Genomic DNA, 20,020 nt, shown 5'->3' with positions numbered 1-20,020 from the left:
TCTATTCAAGTATGTAGTTTAACAACAGATAATGCTTTGATTGCTCCTTGATGTTGTCATGCGTGACGTTTACCTACTTTTGGTGCCACGGCACAGACACATACATACCTGACTAATAATTCTGCAACATTGTAGGCCTACCATTATAAAACATTTATATGAATTAAAGGTGCTCATTGTTTTTTCCTACATGTTTTCAAATATATTGAAAATGTTTTCAGTTGATACCTTGATGTAGAGGTTCTCTGTAGTCTCTGCCCGGTGTCTGCTCTCATTAATGTACCTCTTTTCTATTTGACTAAAGGCAAGCAGCTCCACTGATAAAGAACTCCTTCTTTATTTTCAAGCCTGTAATTACTGATCTAATTTTGCCTAATAATTGCTTCATGGCAATGACATGTATATTTACTCGTACCCTTGTACCCTTGCTCTGATACTGGAACCATGTTGACAAGCAGAGGAATAATTCACATAGATGAGCCACTTTCATCAGCCTGTGTGTCTTTTGTGCATCTGCCTGCTGCCACATCAAAGCTGAAACAGTCTTCCTCTCAGCTGGAAACATGAATACATGCATAAATGTGTGTGTTTGTTTGATACTGTTCAAGGTGCATGTGCCTAGACAGACTGGGATTAGTATATTTTTCATATTTAAATGGCATGTTTTATTGATTTTATATTGAGGTACAGTATCAGCAAGCCTGAGACCCTTGTGAGTAGAAGCGGTCAAGAAAATAAATGGTTGGATAGACATTGTCATCTATATGTTAAAGTCAGTTTAAAAAAGTGCACGTACTTCCAGGAAGTTTGTGAAATGCAGTGTTAACGGGACAATGTGTAAGATTTAGACCATTTGTCACTAAAATGGAATAAATGTACTAAATATAAATTTCAAAAATGTGCTAATAAATGTGTTTTTAACAACCAACAGTATGTTTTGAATAAAATCGTAGGTCTAGTTATCATTAAATTATATTTCATGGGGTGGCACTCCTCCGGAGGCTGCCATGTCTGTTATAGTTACGGACGATGGTAAATGCAGCACGTCCTGCTGTCCGTAATGAAAAACAATGTCAATCTTACACATTGACCCTTTAAAGGGTGCAATTCATACTTGCATATTTTGTGTGATATTTTTACATCTCCCATGTGGTGGGGGCACTGTAAAGTGCCATAATATTGGATAGAACACAATTATTTGATGCGTTAAATAGATTCATGGTATGTATGTAAGTTTGCATGAGCAGAGCATTAAGAAATTGAAAACACTACTGAGGAGGAGTGAAATTGTTCTTAATTCAATACATACAGTACCTTGGTTTTGGGGTCACGGTTCAGTATAAGTTTTCTATAACGGAAAAAAAAAACAAGATCCATTCATCATTCAATCCATTCATACATCCATTATTTTCTTGGCATTAATCCTCACTGGGGTCACTGGCTTGCTGGTGCTTATCCAAGCCGTCTTCGGGCAGGAGGCCGGGGACACCCTGGACTGGTTACCGGCCAATCAATTTATCTTGCTTAGAGTTTCAGCTTTCGACACTCAATCCTTGCATTCCATGTCACAACACCAATAAACCACAAAATGTCCTGGATGTGCAGATTTTACCAGGTAGCAAGATAATTCAAAATTGAGTATTTTTCACATATTTTTGGTGCGCCATACATCTGGGTGACTTTCTATTTTATTCCTCAGCTTTGTTCATTTCCAAACAGTATCTCCAATAATGGGTTGGGTCATACACTTCCGACAACTCCCTTTCTTTGGCAGCACATCATTATAAAAATAACATGGTTATTATATGTATAAACATATATCATGAGATATTTAATATCTTAGAATGAAAGTCTATGTTTTTCACAACCAGTGGCCAAGAAAATGTTATTTTGAAAAATTGTGGTAATTCTTTTATTTCCTTCTCTTGTGAAGGAACAATTCCTGTAATGCTGAATTCATTCACAAATAACATGAATAAAAAATAAACAAACTAACCACCCATAATCTTAACTTTACATATTTTTCAATTATCTTCAAAGGATCCTCCAGTTCTTCCTGCAGGACAGTTCAGCGAAACTTTTGTTCACTTTGTCACTCAGTGGTAAGTCTAATAATGATACAAAGATGTCATTGGTGCCATTTGATTACTTTCAACAAATGTCATACACATTTTCATGGTCCACTTAATGTTTTCCCAGAGAGAACTGCCATGGTTTTGTTTTTGTGGCAGTTATTTCATATTATCTAAATTGCTAAATCTTACTGTTTCAAGCCCTTCAACCCACTAGTGGTGATCATTCCAACAGTAACCCCACCTCTCACCCCCATAAGATACGTGGTATAATAAGTGACCAAATTAATTGAATATTTTATGGATTGGAACATTAACAATACAGTAAATATCTTGTATTGAGTAAAGTGTTACTCTCTGCTTTTTCAGTATGAGAAGACAACCCAAAGAGAGACCTGCACCCAATAACTTAATGGTAAGTTAAGCCAATTTACTCTCCTAAGCAGTTGTAACCTTCAAAATAATCATATTGAGAGTTTGTGTAAAATGTCATCATATTCCTGCACCACGGTTAAAGTCAATTAAAAAAAGTTTTAACATCTCTGTAGCTTTTTTTTTTTATAATTGTCCTTTTTGTGAAGTTGCAGTCAAGGACCTTTAAGATCCGTAGTGCTATGTGAAAACAACATGAATGAACTTCTCGCTTGCAATGAAAAATGTCACAGAGGTCTGCGAAAAACCTTGAAGCTGGTTTAAGGTGCACTTGAGCATTAATTCATTAAATTGGCACTTTGCTGATGATTCCGGCCAAAGTGCTGTTCAAGAGTTAATTAAATCTATTTTGACCATTTCTAGGAGACCAAAAAAGAAAGTCTATGAAAAGCACTGTGTGAATTTGAAGATTATGCATCATTCAAAATAATATGAAGAGGTATACATAGTAAATTTAATGTGAGCCCCAGAGATCGCTGTTGGTGCAAAAAGAAAATATCCAACCCACCACCTCATGAATGAACTCAAATACATACAGCACCTTGGCCCTTGCAGCCTTTTTGAAGTAAAAATAAAACAAATCATATGATGCTTTGATTGTTATGTATTCCAATTGTGGTAATTAAGGCAAAAGAAACAGCAACTCCTAAAGCCAAGTTGCTAACTTAGAGAGTGGTACTGTCACTTTATTTTGTGACTTTTCTGACCACTCTGGCAATTCCTACTACAACTGTCAAAGATAATCCATGGTCAGCACGTAAGACACGCCACGCTTCGGCAGCAGATGGTTCATTGGTTGGTTGAGGAACAAAATGTGGACGTTCCACATGTTCAATTCACATTCTGCATTTGCCGTTGGGGTAGTTTTGTCAAACGGAAGAGGAGAGAAACCCACCACAGTCAGTCATGTATGTGATGTAGGTACGGGAGGTTTTGGCAACTAGGGATGAAACAAGTCCTTGAGTAATGCCAGTACTGAAATATGCGAGGAAAGTTTTTATGTTTTATCTTCTTATTTATTTTTATTCGATCCACATAGTCATGCTAGGGAAGGTGCAACAACTTAACGAAATGCGCCACAAATGCCCAATGTAGTCTAAATTAAAAATGAACATCTCAAATATTACACGACCGCCACTGCAGTAGCCTTAGTTGTGGGCATGGAACTTGATCTGGTACAATCCGATGTTGTGAGATTAGAACACATGAGATTTCTTGTTCGTGGACAGCACAATATCTACATTATCCTCTTTTGGCTATTGTTTTTGACATGGTGTACGCTGTAGAATCCTTAGTAATGCTCTGCATCACAAAACGCCTCCAAATATGGTGAGTACTTCAAAATAAACCTTACCTTACCAAATAATATAATGACAAACGCCTCAGTATGTTTTGATTTTGTTGTTCCCGGTAGTGTGTCGTTGCAATGACAAGATTGACTCATAGACTGTTGCTCCATGATTCATGAGAGTCAGCAAAACGTTGTTCTGAAATCATGTTCAATTGCTAATTTGGGGTGCTAAAAATGACTTCATTACGCTGACGATGTATTGTACAGTGCCTGTTGCCAGCGTTTATCTTACTGCCTAGCATAAATTAGCCGCTAGCGCACAGCGCTTGGGTGTTTGCGGATAACTCGCGGATGGTTGCAGTTCATACTTATCACTTTTAACAAACCAGCTGAGGTGGATATTTGACATCTCTTTTGATGGTCCATTTTGTACAGCCCCGCCGGGGGACGGACCCCATTTGGTTGTTTTTGATCAGGCAAAAATTAGGGGACAAGCCAAGAATATAATTTTGCTCATGGAAACAAACATCACATGCTGCCTGTCTTGCATTGATATTAGTCTTGAGTCATGTTTTTCTTACTTGTTGCCCTACAAGATCAGTCAAGGATGTGCAGTAGATGAAATCATTTAACCAATATTTGTTGGTAACATTTTATTTGTAAACTGATACAAATGTAGATGTGATCATTGATATGTACAGTTATTAACTGTGGAATCTCTAATGTCCAGTGTACAGTACTACATCATACACTTTCTTTGCACCCCAGTTATTTGTATGGCACTCCTTTAAAGCGGGGGAGACATTTTGCTGTCTGTTTTAAGGCCAAGGACAAGCGGCAGTTGGGTCCTTAGAGAGCTATGGGGTGAAGTTTTCCGTTGTGGGGACAGCGCGCTGAAGGGTGTAAATGTGGAGCTGCTAACAGATAGCAAGTTTACAGTCTGACACCATAGAGGGCTAAATGGAAACCATGGTCTGACACTTATTGGAAGACACGAAAGACTCATGTTTGTAGTCGTACTTTTTAGGGAGAAGTTAGCTTTTGGATTTAGTTTTTGTGGCTTATTTTTTCCATCATCGTTTGGGCAAATAAGGGCCTCTTGCCACATCACTTCATCAATACATCATTCGTGTGATGTTATAGTTGGTTTGATGACTGACAGATATTTTTTCTGATATAATTTCATTAGAAACGCTACTTTCTTTCATTTACTTTATTGAGAGGATAAATCCCTTGAGAAACAAGGTGGTCCCCAATGATTCTTTAAAAAAAAAAAAAAAAATCAGTGTCTGCTTAGTTGTTTTTAGGACAGTCCTCCCACATGACAAAAACACACATGGTAGGTTAGTAAAATGCACTGAATTGTCCCCAGACATTAAGGTGAATGTCAGAGAATGGATACATGCTATGTATGGTCTCTGTTGAGATTTTTAACATCAGAATCAAAAATAATTTAAAATGTGGTCGGTAATAGGCGTATTGCTCACGCTGCTCATTTCCCATATACGCTATTTTTATTTCGTTAATTCATAACAAAAGCTATCAAGGGCCATTTTTTCAAATAAGGCATCTTTCAGCTATGCCCTAAACACACACATTCCAAAGAAATTCTTCTGTTGTTTACTTTCATCATGCCAATTGTCTCTCTATTATCTACCTTTTCCCTTACCTGTATTTTGGTCTTTCTTGAGGCATTTTATTTCATCCTCCCTGCTATGAGCCCAGAGATGTAAGGTCATGGATGCCTGCCTTTGTAATGCCAGCCTGCTGATTGTCTCTTCTTTTCTCTTTCTTCTGCCTCATTCCCTCTTTCTTCCGCACTTCTTACCCTGCTTCCCAATTCCGCCAGCCTCCTGAGTCCATTAAAACTCTTTTACCTATTCTATCTGTATGTTAATGTACCAAACTGCATCGACCTGTTTTGCTTGTGCTACCATTTGCCTTTAGTTTTTATCTCCGCTATTCCTTTCAACTGGCAGCCAAACATATTGTACATATGCTGAGCAAATTAACATACAGTACTAGTGTTTATAATACGTATGGTGAATGAGAAACCATAATAGAAACTACCTAATGTTGTCTTTCCAAATTGCAGACGCAAATGAATTGTTTTTAAGTAGTGAAAACGAATGCTGTTATCACTTGGGCATAGGATTAAAGAGCTACTGTATATAAAGTCAAGTTGTATCAAATTAAATGTTCGCATTTTTCTGATTTGAACATTAACTTTATCCTACCTAGTTGTACAAGTCTTCAACTTTTGTCAGGAACATTTGACAAACTATCTGAGAGGAAAGTGAGTGTGTGTTTTTTCTCCTTATCCATATTTAATTGGTGACATTCTATACTGTCGTCATAAGTTAATGACGTTGCTCAGTTGAGGGAACTTTCCACTGGCCTGTCTCCAGGAGCTTAGCGCGTAGGATTTAATGACCACCTATCCTGTGTGAGAATTCTTACTATTGCTTCTAAACAAATTATTCTATGATGGCACTGAAGTATAATACCATTTAACAATTCAACAATGATTATTTTGTGGTTTTTAATTTGCTGTTTCACTCATTTCTCGTCATGTTTATATACTTGTTTTGCACTTCAGGGTCATCGTATTAGCCCCTCCCTCTTACACGGTCAAAAAAATAAAAATTGCTGTAAAATGTCCATATTTTTGCATAATCAGATTTCATTGGTCTACATTATTTTGTCCATGTGCTTACTTTTGTCTGCTAAGGCCAGAAAAACAAGTGCAAGGATTCAAGTTACATGATTTGGTTGGGATTTGATTGACGTGTCATCTCTCCCTCCCTCTCACCCTCATCATTCCTCATTCCCTAGCCAGCAGCCTTCACACAGCCTTTTAGCACTCTTGTCAATGCAACTCCCCCCAATTCGGCTCTCTATTCAAAGACGTGCACAGACACACATTCAACCCCAGAGACACCAGATGAGCCCCTCTGTTTTTCACAAAAGAATCCCTCCCATGTCTGCCCATCTCCAAATTAATATATACATGCAGTCTTGAAATAAAGTACAGTATAAGATCTCATTTACGCACCAGTTTTTTTTCCAGTCCCACAAATTCAGTTTTTTCCTTTGCTATGTCTATTATAAAACATGATCAAAGGATTTTTCTTCACATATGGCAGTATATTTAATGTCATATATATATATTTTTTTCATATATATATATATATATATATAATATATATATGTATATATATATATATAATATTTTTTTTTCCCCCTTGGGAATAATAACAATGCTCAGTATATGGTACACTATTGTGTTGCCTTGTTTCCCGATTGATAAAAAAAAAAAAAAAACTTAAAGAAGGGGTGGGCAGTACCAGCCCACGAGGGCCGCAATCTTACATGTTTTAGATGTTTCCCGTCTTTTAACACACCTGGTTCAAATGGTCAGGATCACAGCTGATGAACATCCTACTTTATGAGCCGATTCTTTCAATCGGATGTGTGGAAGGACGAAAACGTGTGATAGCGGCCCTCAAGGACCAAAGTTAAACCCTATCTTAACCCTTTCACTACCTTTTCGTTTTTGTTTTGGTTTTAGTTAAAAATGTGTTTAAAAATTCCCACTTCAATTTCTAAGAAATACCACTGGGACTGTATATCCCATAGACTATGATACTTGCACAAAAAACGTGCCAGAGAAGTGAAAATGATCACCAAACAATACATAGTAATCAGTGTAATCTGAAGTAACACACCTATACAGTATAGCACATATTGTCAATGTATTTCTGCAGTGCCAGATGGTTAATTGACAAGAAACTGTACAACGCAACCTACCTTGTTGACAGTTGGCCCAGCACTAGCTTATAGACGGAAAAGGTGCGAAGTACCACTAGAATCTGTACATACAGTAGGTGTGTAACGAACCACTGGGATGCCATTTCATGTTATTGCTACCATTCCTATACCCAGTGCAATTTTGGGGGGAAAAAAAAATACATAAAACAAAAAAAAACATTCTCATCGCCCCGCAGCAGACAAGCAACTTCTCGAGCAAACTGTAATGTTACAAACAGACTCATGCACTTTGTAAGTGCAAGGTTTGTAAGTGAAATAATATTTCATACTGTAGCTCTGAATATTATTTGCGTTCAGTGTTTTAACCAGTGTAAAAGACACTGTTATTGTGCTGCAGCTGTTTTGTAGTTTATGTTTACATAAAATAAAACCAAGGAATAACATAGGCAGGTTTTTTTTATTTATTTGAATAATTGGCATACTAACTAAACGATTGGAAGACAGAAGCCGAGTTATTTGATTAGGTGTTGTAAACATAAGTGACTTGATGGCCCATTTATTGAAATGAACTCAAATATAAATATAATTTCACCCCATTATTCTTGATATATATATGTCAGGGTCTATAAATTGATAAGAATCCCACAATATCTCAACATTTCCCATTATTAACATTTTAATGCAACGGACTTTTCTCCGTTGTCCGTTCAACAGTTTGAAATGTTCAAATCCCTTTAAATGTAAACCGTACATAGGGATTTGCTCTACTGTTAAAGACTTGTGCCATTTCAAACAATCATAGCTTAACTGATTCACTTTTTTTTTGAGTCCTTAAGTCACGATATTTTTTTTTTTTTTTTTTAAATACTGGTGGTGGCCCATTTTTCTCCTCTGTGATCGTGTGAAACTCGCAAATCGTTGCTAGCAGCGTTATTTCACCATGCTTTTTTTAGATGTATTGTTCCGGTTTTAATTGTCCTTCCGCTGAAAACCGAAAGTGAACTTCTTGCCATTTTAGCTGGGCAACAACTTGGTGAATCCTTAATTTTGACAGATATCTGTGTGAAGATGGATCTCTTTTAATAAAGACTTCTATCCGTAAATCATCTTAACATGTCTTTTGGGGTAGAAATTGACCGTAGTTAGGAAGCAGACTAGAGGTCCACCAACATCAAGTTATCGTTTTGTTTGAACAGTTTGCCTGTACTTCCCAAGGCCAGGTTCTTGCAATGAGCTCTCACTTCCCCTTTCTAAGTCGAAGGATCACTATATATAAATATGTGGGGGGAAAAAAAAAATTGTTGCTCATGCTTCATTATGTTGAAGAAATCTCCAATTCAATGTCAGTGGGATGGCTGCCTTTCCAAGTGAGTGGTTACTGTGGAGTCTGCAGTGTTCACAACCTTGCTTTGCGGGCACACCTAAGCATTGCCTTCAGATCTTTAAATCGCCCAATCGTTTTAGAGCCGGCAACAACTGTACTTTGAACATTGCAAGATTACCTGTGTTCCCACACATTCTGCTCCCTGACAAGGTCAGCATATCATTGAACGTGAATTGGGTTCCTCATGTCAGGTCTTTTCTGTCCACCTTGAACTTTCCTGTCAGCACCTTCAACTCCAAAATGCTTTCATGTTTGGCCCATGGGTTTTCATTGACAATTTGCCCATTCACACATACTTGTGGTGCAATAGGGCACTGATGCACAGTCAGTCACACCATTGGCATGTCTTTCAAGTTCCATTCTGTCAACTTTTTTCCATAGCAAGCAATTTCCTGTTAATCCCACGCAAACACACAAATAAGTCAAGTGTGTACATTGGTCTGAGGAAACTGGAGTCATTTCATTATTCAGCAGTAGTAAAAAGCTGTGTCATTACAGTAAATGTTTAATTAATTTTGACTTTTAATCTAATAGCACAAGAAAGTGTGTCCCATTGCCTTCGTCGCAAACCAACTGATATCACAACAGTCATTACTACTTTTCCTTTGTTATTACCCCAAATTATAGTAAATTCTCATATAAATACTCATTGCCAAAGTTTCCATTTTATTCCTTCTAAACTGATTGCCACCAAGTCAGTGACAAGCAGGTCATTGTTGCAAATTTACCATAAAAAGGTGTAAATGTGTACGGTTAGCCTCTCAAGTTCGGTACATCATGTTTCAAACTTTGTTTGAATTTCCAATAGCATCTAATTTGATATGGTTATCTAATATAGCATTAATTAATTAGTCTTCATTTAAACATACCCCCTTTTAAGACCTCAAACGTTTAAAGAGTTAGGTGGGATTTCCCCAGGGCTTGGGCCAATACTAGTTCTTCACAGTGCTGAAAACTGAATTTCTGATGTTGCCAGGTGGTAATTATTGTTACATCTTAAATAATTATTTCCTAACTTAGCGATGCTTGCCATTTTACAGCTATTTCCTCACTTGTTTCATTTTCTTGGGATTTCGTGAATTCCATTTTGTGATATGGGATATGGACAATTAATGAATGTTGTGGGGCCAAGGCCAAACCCTCTCAAGCTAAAATTGTAGCAACTCTGATGCCACCAGTGTTTAATAAAAAAGAAAAACAAACATTAGCAGCCACTGAAGCCCGCAACGTGCCCTGTGAGAAATATTCCAGTGATAGCTGCTGCTAGTCGAAGAAAACAGACTTGAGCTCCACTCAACAACTCAGATTTGTTAGTTTATTTTGCACTTTTGTTAATTGATCACAAATGAAATCTGAATACACAGATATTTTTTGTGTTTTGTTTTGGTTTTCAGCCCTCTATTGCAGATTGGCTGTACTGCATTTTATTAGAAAAAAGGCTCTTTGTGGAGCAGTTTTCTAATTTTGTGATTTTTTTTTCTTTGCTGGTTAATCCCTGGGACCTGAAACAGCCTTTTATATTAAACAGAAATGGGGATATTAACTATTATCATCATCATCATCATTTTTATTATTATTATTATTATTAATATTATTATTATTCAAGTTTAATACAGTGCTGTCCTTTTTTCTGTCTGAGTTTGAAATGTCCGACTGCATTTGAATGCACTATACATCTTTGCCTCACAATAGCAGTTTGCAGAGACTTGTGCTGTATCACATAATGACAGCATAAGTGACGAGCGGTATCTTGTCATCCTTAGGCAGCGATTGAATATGATTCTTTAATGGCACTCTGTTCATCTCGGTAGTTGTGTAATTTGATGGCACAAGGGAATGAGGAGAAAAAAAATTACAAAAAGGCCGATAATATTGTTTTGTGTTTTGTAATTGCCTCTTTTAGCGTATTCGTGGCGTGCTATGACATTATGTAGTTGCAGCTTCCATAGCATGCCTGTGCTCATCAAATAAATGTAAATGTATGGATATAAAATTGAAAAACAAAATCCTTGCATACTTTTTGAAGTATCCACAGCCAAGGACGGGTTCACCCCTAATTGCCGTAATTTTCCCATAGATAATCCAGGTGCATTTCTCTCCTGTTCCCCTTGACATGACTCCTCTTCTTCCAACAGCAAATGTGCAATGTCAATTCAACATGTAGCCTGCGCAAACCATGAATCTTGTGTGATTTGCACCGTGGCGATATGAGATCAGGGATTCGTCTAACAAAACCTGGCAGTCTTGAACACAAATGAACTGTTTTTAAAAAAAAAAAAAAAATGTGGGACCATCAGTGGGCGCTTGATTCTCAGTTTGCGCCTCATATAAACACATGGAATCACTAAAGTCCAAAATTTTCCTAGCAAAAAGCGATGCAAACTCGATTATTTTGAGTCTTAAATGACTTCATCCATGTCAACTTCCATCAGACACTAATGACCTGGCAGGGTGAATATCTACATCCAAAATAAATAAAAACATAATAAACTTTTTTTTTTTGAATCGTCATCTTTATCATCACTGTCCCTGTTGAGAAAGAACAGAATGATAGATGATAAAAGCATTCAGCACTTAGGGGAACAGACCAGTGTCCACATCACTCTGTGGCAAACACACACAAACAAACACACCTAGATACACGTTTAATGCTATTCTATAGCTGATGAGGGGCCAGTGTAAAGCCTATGTTCTACGGTCTCACTTATTAATGCTGCGAACACAAAACAGAGCCTGTAAGGTGCATACGCAACTTCCTGCACAAAGTATGTGACAAATCTATACAAAAAAAAAACGGAAAGACGGGGAAAATAGTGTGCCCATGTAAGGAAGCTGTAAACCCATACATACACAGATTATGTGTAACGACATAGTGAATTGGTGGGTGGCAGCAAATATTTCCATTAAAAAAACCTTTTAATAGTTACGATACCTTTTTTCTGGTAACACCAGAATAATTTATTAATGCTTAAATGAACAGGAGGAGCAATAAAAATACACACATTCTTTTCATTCTGATGCGGTTTCACCCCCAATGTGCAATATCTTTTATGACTAATTTTACTATTAACAGCCTGGAAGCACACATAATAATAAAAACAAACCAGAATGAATCAAAGAGGAAGTTGACAAATGCTCTTAAATATTTAAGACTATCAGATTACACTTTATACTTTATGTAGTCTTGTAAGGCCATTTCGATTATTGGCTTTATTGATCTCCTTGACAGGCTGTAAAAAAGTTAAGAGCATCAGTGGAAAGTGTATGTATATTATGTACATCTTCTCAGGTGCATGGCTAACCATTTCCAGAAATTGAGACTGGGTTTATTTTGCTGGTAACATGTCTTCTTCTGTTTGGTCAGCCTTCCCTTGCCAAGGTTGACCACACCAAACACTGAACCAAAGCTGACCATGATATTTTTTCTGTGCCATCTGGTTGTCCAAAGTCAATTCCAGTGAAATTGGGATGATGTGTAAATCATCAAAAACGGAATATAAAGAATTGCACACTTTTCCAACCTATATCCAATTAAATACACCACAGACACACAATGGAAAGTGTAAATATATTGCTCAGCAGCTTGGTCTTTCGTTATGAAGTGCGACCACACTTTTGAGCTTCGTCGAACTTCCATCATCAAGCATAGTAATAGCAAACAATTCTTCCTCTAAAAGAAAAGTCCAGATAACAGTTGTTTTAGGAACAGGCCGACAAACAGCTTGTTAACCATGAGTCTTTAGCATGAGATGCTCAATGGGCCTTCAGGTACCAAACTAGCAATCAAGGGGTTGCAAGAGAGCTCCCCACCACCTCTTCACATCGAGAAAATTCTCTCAGTAGAGAGCCCAGCTGACCAATTCCAAGGTTCCATATTCGGAAGAAAAATACTGCAGCAGGCTAAAATAATAGATGGGACATCAGACAGCACAGGACAAAGTCAGCAAAGCTGGGGCGTAGGAGTGGGAAAGGAGCAGAGCAAAATGAATCCACCTCTGTCAAGTGCCAAGCAGGGGGAGAAAAAAAACTAAGTAATTGATGAGAGAAGAGTTCTGCTCTTTGCTGCATTCTAATGAAGAGGAAACGGGCCGAATACTTTCTGTTACCGTTGAAGTTCGGTATATAAATATTCAAAAAGTATGTATTGATCTTTTTGCTTTCTCTTGTTTTTAGGATCATTCCTTCATCCTACAATACAATGACGGAAATGCAGAGGTTGTGTCCATGTGGGTGTGTCGCTGTTTGGAAGCGAGGAGAACACAGCAGGCTCAAGGTCGTAACTTGCATCTTGATGGACCATGATATTTTGAGCCACTCCCCTGACCACTGCAAAGCTTCAAGGTCGTGTATTGAATGTCCATCCGCACTCTGCAAGTGACTCAACAGACAGGGTTGCCGATAACTCAGTGTTTAAGCCCTATTGCTTCACTTTTGTGCAGTGACGGCAGCTCACGTTCTTTGGATTGACTTTTAATCTTTGCGTTCATGATGGAGAACCCTCCAAGCGCCGGCCGTCTTCTTCTGTCTAACTGAATCAGCCAAGTCGAAAAAGTAATCAGTTTCTGTAACATCGGTGTTTGAGATGGCGATATGCTAAGAATGATGGAGGTTTTGGCACCCGGCTAGTGAATGTTAAGGGGTTTGCCTGTGACTGACTGCTAGGTGCGTGCTCCTCTTTTCACTGGTATCATTTATTGCCTCAGCAACCTTGCTATCAATATATTCTGGGGAAATAAACCAATTTATAATAGCTTTAGATCAAGGTCTGCCCATGGTTGTCCCAACTCTTTTAGTGCCAGGAATCAGGGTGAGCTCAATTATTTCAGCCCTTGGCCCAAATTGGAAATGCGTCTCCTCATCAGGAGAATATTTTCAAGTATAGCACCTACAAGCAGAGGTGTTCAAATTGGGTCCTCCATATCTCCAGGTTTCTTTCCCTGACACGCCGGATTTAAATGATTCGCTCATCAGGAAGCTTAGCAAAAGCCCGATGACTATCCTGACCATTTGAATCGGGTGTGTTGCGTTAAGAAAACAATGCTGGACACCCGCCCTCGAGGACTGAGTTCGGACTCCACTGACCTATAGTATTAACCTACCTATTTGCTTAAAACTGACTCATGGCATACAACTCACCTGACATGAATTCATCAACGGCACAAATTAAAATGTCATTGCCAAGAATTAATGCACTCGTGCTTGACAATCAAGACAAAAACTGCTTTTGATCTGGACAATCATCAACACAATTTCAACTTCAGTCCTTATTTAAATCCACATTTTCAGAAAGGCTGATCTTGAAGGATGTTCCCTATAAGCACACGCCTGGAACGTTTTAAGACTGTCGTGCTCATTATAAAAACGCAGGGTTTGATTGAGTTTGCCCACCTTCTACTCTTTAAATTTACAAAGTCATCGAAAGAAATCTTGACGAGGAAAGACCAATCTCTGCAGCTGCAGATTTACTTTTCGCTTTTGCTGGGCACACAAATGAACCTCGAAGTTTAAAAAAAAACATTCCCAAACCAAACCTTGTTCCACTCAAGACATCGCTTCGGCCTCTGGTGCATCATCCACCGTCTAAAAATAAAGTTGTAATGTGATAACACGTACTGTTCGCAGAGAACACTGCTACTAGTACACTTTCTGTCAGGAAATAAAATAAAATAAAAGTTATTTGACAATGGCTTTGTATGCCATGACTGAATCTGTTGAAGATGCCTTCACTGCCCTGAAGACAATGTAAGAGGTGTGAAAGAGTAGCACATAGTTCCCATTTAACCGCAGTCAAATGTCAAAGGTGTTATCATGAATTTGATTTCTACTGAAATACGTGTACCGCATAACAAAAGAAAAGAGTTGCCTCTTTTTTTGTCTGTAAACAAGATTGGTTTACAATTTTGTTACAATGTCAGATGGTCTGTCAAATATGCTGTTATTAATGAATTATATACATTTTGAAAGTGGTCATATTTGTTTAAAAACATCCCAGTTTCTTGATTGATTTGTATCCCATTTACAAAAAGAGATTTGATTTTGTTTATCACCTGCAACTCAACCCAGTTGTGAGAAAACGGAATCACAGTTCAGATTGAACTGCCATTTCAGCTAAACCAAAGTTTTTTTTACCTAGCCCTTAATCACAATGGGCTTCACAAGTGAAAAACTCACATAGAACGTCACAAAGCTCCCAGAAGGCCAAGGAAAAACTCAAAAGCCCATCCTGGGGGATGTATAAAAACCTTGAGAATCGACTACAAATGGGAGGAGACTACCTTCCAGGCTCCGCAGGCTGCGTGTCCATTGGGGATGGCAATCTTTTACCGTCTCACGATTTGATTCCGACTTTGGGGTCTCAGATTTGATTCAGAATCCATTTTCAGTTTTTGGTTCAAAATCTGCTTCAATGTTTAGATGAGCAAATCATCATACGACGTCAGTCTGCTTTGCAAGACAGAACAAAAGAGACAAAGAGGTTTTTGTTTTTTGTTTTTTTTACATTAAGTTTTGTTACATGTCTATTTGAAACTTGCTATTAATTATATTCAATTGCATGGGTTTTATGGTATAAAATAAGATGAAACAAACATTTTAAAAAACACAACAGGATACATTGTTATTTTACAGGACACTGCAGGACCAAAATATATGGATTTTTTTTTTTTTGCCTAAATGAAAAATATTAATATATATTAATATGACAAACAAGATAGGAAAATAAACTTTTTCAAGTGAGAAGCTAAATTGTGAGTATGAGCAAAGCATGAACCCTCTGCCAGTTTGTTCATCTCTACGTATACCAGGAGCATTATCACTCACAGTTGTAACAATTTTTAGTACAATATAGACAGCGTTTTCATTATTGTATTTATGTACATGTATTCGAGTGATATTGTGTTTGTGAATTAATTTGGAGTTGGCATACATTGTTTTATATTTTATCTTCTGTTTGATTTGATTTTGTTGACATGCTGAAGTTGATTACAGACCATTTGTTTCCTGTTCTGTATGAATATTTGCTACTTATTAGCTCATTTAATTCACATGCGCGTGAGAGATAGCGAGGAGGGAAAGTGGAAGAAGACATGACTGAACGCCATTGCTATCGCCGTTGATTTATTTAGGTTGAAGGCAGCAAAAATAGTTCTAATGGATTCAACGTGATTGGAACCCGCGATAGGGAAAAGGCAATTTTAAATCTTACATACATGTTTTTGATGAGCATATATATGCTTGTATACAATTAGAAATGCATATGTGTTTTAAAAAAAGACATGTACCATGTAAAAGAACCCCATCTAAAATACCAAATTTGCATTTACACTGCCTGTCCTGCACAGTGTAAGATCAAGTCCGCTTTTTGCAGCCAAATCAGCAGCTTTTTTTTTTTTTTTTAATACACCAAGCACAGTGGATGCCATTATGAGTGGGTGCCAATATGTGGTCAATCTGTGTCAAAGAAATGACATGTGCTATGGATTGTAAAAGGATGGGTGAAAGGTTCCCTTGTTTTCCTTATTAAAAAATACATTAAAAATGCCAGACACATTTAGGATGTTGGCTGGCTTTACACCTTCAGTCAATAGGCTGACATTTGAATTTTTCAGCACCCAAACCTGTAAGCACCTTTACTGGCTGAAATTCACCTTTGATTTGCATTTTGTAATTAATCTGAGTCAACCTTTTGTTAAATGCGGCCTTGTTGGTCATTAATTTGTTCATTAACCTGAGAAGAGATAGTTGAACTGAGAATGTCGTAAAGTAGCAGAGGATTTTTTTTTTCTGCTCATTTTGGACAAAACGAGAAAAAAATTTGGATCACAAAACAATACTCACATGAGCAATATTTTCAATCTTTTTTCGGGGTTTCATCATTTTTGTCAATTTGGTCTGTTTCATGCTTTTTATTTGTTCATTTTCATGACATGATATGCTATTTATTACTGTATGTCAAATTCAAGTTATTTCTGCGAGCACTTTGGGTTTGCACTTCATCAAGAGAAGAATACCAACAATTTAGTAAACACTGAGTATTACACAGACTGTGCTTGTTGCTTGAAAATTAGGCGATATATTCTGCGTTAAATTGGACTGCTTGTGGAAGCGCTTTTGTCTTTTTACGCTCTTTTGTCTTTTACCTCTCTAAAGAAGCTCTCCAACCATTTTTCTTAGATCATTTTGGATTGCTTACAGGCCTACGTTTTGTTTCTCTACCGTTTCGGAATCAGATGACCATTTGGACGTGTGCAGAGGCAAAGAGGGGTGCAACTATTTTCAAAATACAACTTTTTTAAAGACTGATGGCAAATAAAATGATTTTGTTTGTTGAGTGTGGTACTGATCCCAGCTGTGCCTTTTGTAGATGATGTGGCATTGCTGGCTTTTTCAAGAATCTTGTTCACTATGGCGCGAGAAATAGGCGGCTCGGTGCATCGTCTGCTGTGATGCGGACTCTCGAAGGGTCGGTTTTAGTAAAGAAGGAGCTCAGCTGAAAATCAAAGCTCTCCATTTACCGGTTGATCTAAACTCCTACCCTCACCTGTGGTTATGAGCTGCGGGTCATGACCGAAAGAAAGAGATCCCGATACATGTCCCATTCTGTCTGGGTCTTTTCTGTTATGGGTTTATTTTGTGGAGTTTTAGTTCATTTTGGGTTTGGGTTCATGTTATGTTCCTCACGTCTGTGTTTTTAGTGTGATTGGTACCACCTGTGGCCCATGTGTTTCAGTCTCCGTGTCGCGTCTAATCAGCTTCCCCCCTTCTCGTTCTGTCCAGCTGTTTCGTGTTGCATAATTATTGTCCTGTTTATTTAAGTCCCAGTTTAGTTACAGTTAGTTGTCAAGTCATTGTCAAACATCGTTGTTTTGTAGTCATATGTGGCTCCGTGTTCTAGTCCCGAGATTTCCATGCTTCCCTGTCACTGTTTTTGGTTTTTATTTTTACTTCTGTTGTTACTTTGGGATCCTGCGCTGTTCGCGTTCCTTCCCGCCTCTGCGTGTAATAAACCTTGCTTTTCGCACATCTCATCCCCGGTCCCCTGTACTTTGGGTCCACCTTTCCCATACCCCCACCATCATGTCGCATAAAGATGACACAACAGCAGAAATGTGATTCCTCGGCAGGCTCTCCGAGCTTTCCCTTAAACATACTGTATGGTAAGTAGCTCGGTCATCAAGGAGGGACTCGGAGTAGAGCCACTGCTCCTCTGCATATGCGTTGAGAGGAGCCAGCTGAGGTGGCCCAGGCATCGGCTGGATGCCTCCCTGATGAGGTTTTCCGGGCATTTCCCACCGGTGGGAGGCCCTGAGGACAACCCAATATGCACTTGAGATACTATGTCTCTCGGTTGGTCTGGGGAATCCTCCCTAGCACCTGAAGTGGCTGGGGAGGTTGGATGGATGGATAGATGGATGGATGGATGGATGGATGGATGGATGGATGGATGGATGGATGGATGGATGGATGGATGGATGGATGGATGGATGGATGGATGGATGGATGGATGGATGGATGGCAGTTTCTGTAGCAAAGACAAGTTGTGTCTTAATGAGTGGCGTATTGGTCAAGAGAATTTGGCTCGCAGGCATTCAGTTAGTAGGGGCTGTGTAGCAAGCTAAACGGCATTGACCTCGTCATAGAGCTACGTGCAAATTGTCATCGTCAACATTTTTTTTTCCTCACTTGTATCATCGCTTCCGCCCAAAAATAAATAAATAAAAGCGGGTTCTAAATTACATTTATTGGACACTTGCTTTTGTTGTAATCTTGCTCCTAATGTCATCGTCTCTTGATCCCTTCCATAAAAAAAATAAAAAAAAAAATACTGGGGATTGGTAACTGTTGAATATGAGGCGTTTTCTTTTTTATGAGGAAAAGTGCAGTATGGATGTACTGCCACAAGAATTGTCTTTGTGAAATTTATGTCTTGCTTTTTTTGACTATGAACAAACAACTCGTGTTTGATCTACCGTATGCGATATCCCCAATCATATCATTCCTAATATCGGTCAATTTGGCATGCAAAGTGTAGTTGATTTATTTTCAGTTTAGTTGTACTAATATTTTACTTACCTCAAATTGTGTTTTGTTTTTTCGCTACGTTATCTTTTACCGTAGGATAATGGCATCCATTTTTAAAAACATGGAAATAAAAGCTGAAATACTGGTCTCGTCTCAGTCATCTTCTGAATATCCAGTAAAAATAACAAAACTAGCCTTACAATGCCAGTACTTTTGGAAAGGAATGTAGATGCCTTTTGTAAGCTTTAAATGAAAGGCTTGAATTAATCAGTTATTAAAATGTAGCTTTAACACCGTGACCTTTTACAAGCTTAATTAGTAGAGACAAATGATTCATGTGTGTGCTCGCTGCATTTCTTACCTTCAAAATTTCTGTTTTGTCTCTCTTTCCAGCGTGTCACGTTCACTAATTAATTTTGCCATCGCTTTAACATTCAATTAACAAATGTCACTGTTGTCTTATTTTGGGTTTCATTTGTACATTAAAACGTCACTTTTGTTTTACTTACCCCTAGCAAAGCATTGCCTTGTCACCAATGACCTTGTACCATGTTATTTATTCAAGTAGACGTCTCAGTATTTGTATGACTCTTCTTTATTTAGACATGATCCAGTATTTACACAGCTATGTGTGTGCTGTGGCTGCTTTCTAAGACCCTGATACACACACGACCTGCATGGAGTCACTCCTTGCTCATCGTCTTGTATGACATATATTATTGGCTTTTAATCAAGCTTCTAAGCGTGAAGGACGAATTCTGTGCTTTGGTTGTGTCGAGCCTCAATGTTATGCTCTCGTAATCAGCACAAAAAGTGGGTCTTGTGTGTGGTGGACGTTTCTTTGTTGAAGCAGTGCTTTGTGCTAAAACGTTTCAGACCATTGCAGAGTCTATTTATATGGGGCCACATTTGTAAGGAACATGCATTTATAGAAAAAAGAGCCAGAGCAGGTATGTAAGTTGCGCTTTTGAACAATTTGCCAAACCTTACATCATGGCATGTCATCAATCTCTATCCTCTAGAATTATGATTCTCTTGCAGCATCTTTTG

General features: G+C 38.1%; 1 protein-coding gene across 1 annotated transcript in view; it reads left to right on the top strand.

Annotated features, from left to right (window-relative positions):
• Window positions 1-16,528, top strand: part of map2k5 (mitogen-activated protein kinase kinase 5) — a 47,674-nt gene extending 31,146 nt beyond the window's left edge. Inside the window, exons 20-22 of the mRNA XM_088412353.1 lie at window positions 2,041-2,102; window positions 2,442-2,487; window positions 13,124-16,528. Of these exons, the coding sequence (XP_088268479.1) occupies window positions 2,041-2,102; window positions 2,442-2,487; window positions 13,124-13,252 (237 nt within the window). The 3' untranslated portion in view covers window positions 13,253-16,528. The remainder of the gene's footprint in view (window positions 1-2,040; window positions 2,103-2,441; window positions 2,488-13,123) is intronic.
• The last annotated feature ends 3,492 nt before the right edge of the window (window positions 16,529-20,020 follow it).

The sequence above is a fragment of the Hippichthys cyanospilos genome, chromosome 4, assembly GCF_059441005.1.
Source record: "Hippichthys cyanospilos isolate Australia breed blue-spotted pipefish chromosome 4, RoL_Hcya_1.0, whole genome shotgun sequence".
Lineage (NCBI taxonomy): Eukaryota > Metazoa > Chordata > Actinopteri > Syngnathiformes > Syngnathidae > Hippichthys > Hippichthys cyanospilos.
This window is presented reverse-complemented; position numbering and strand designations above follow the sequence as displayed.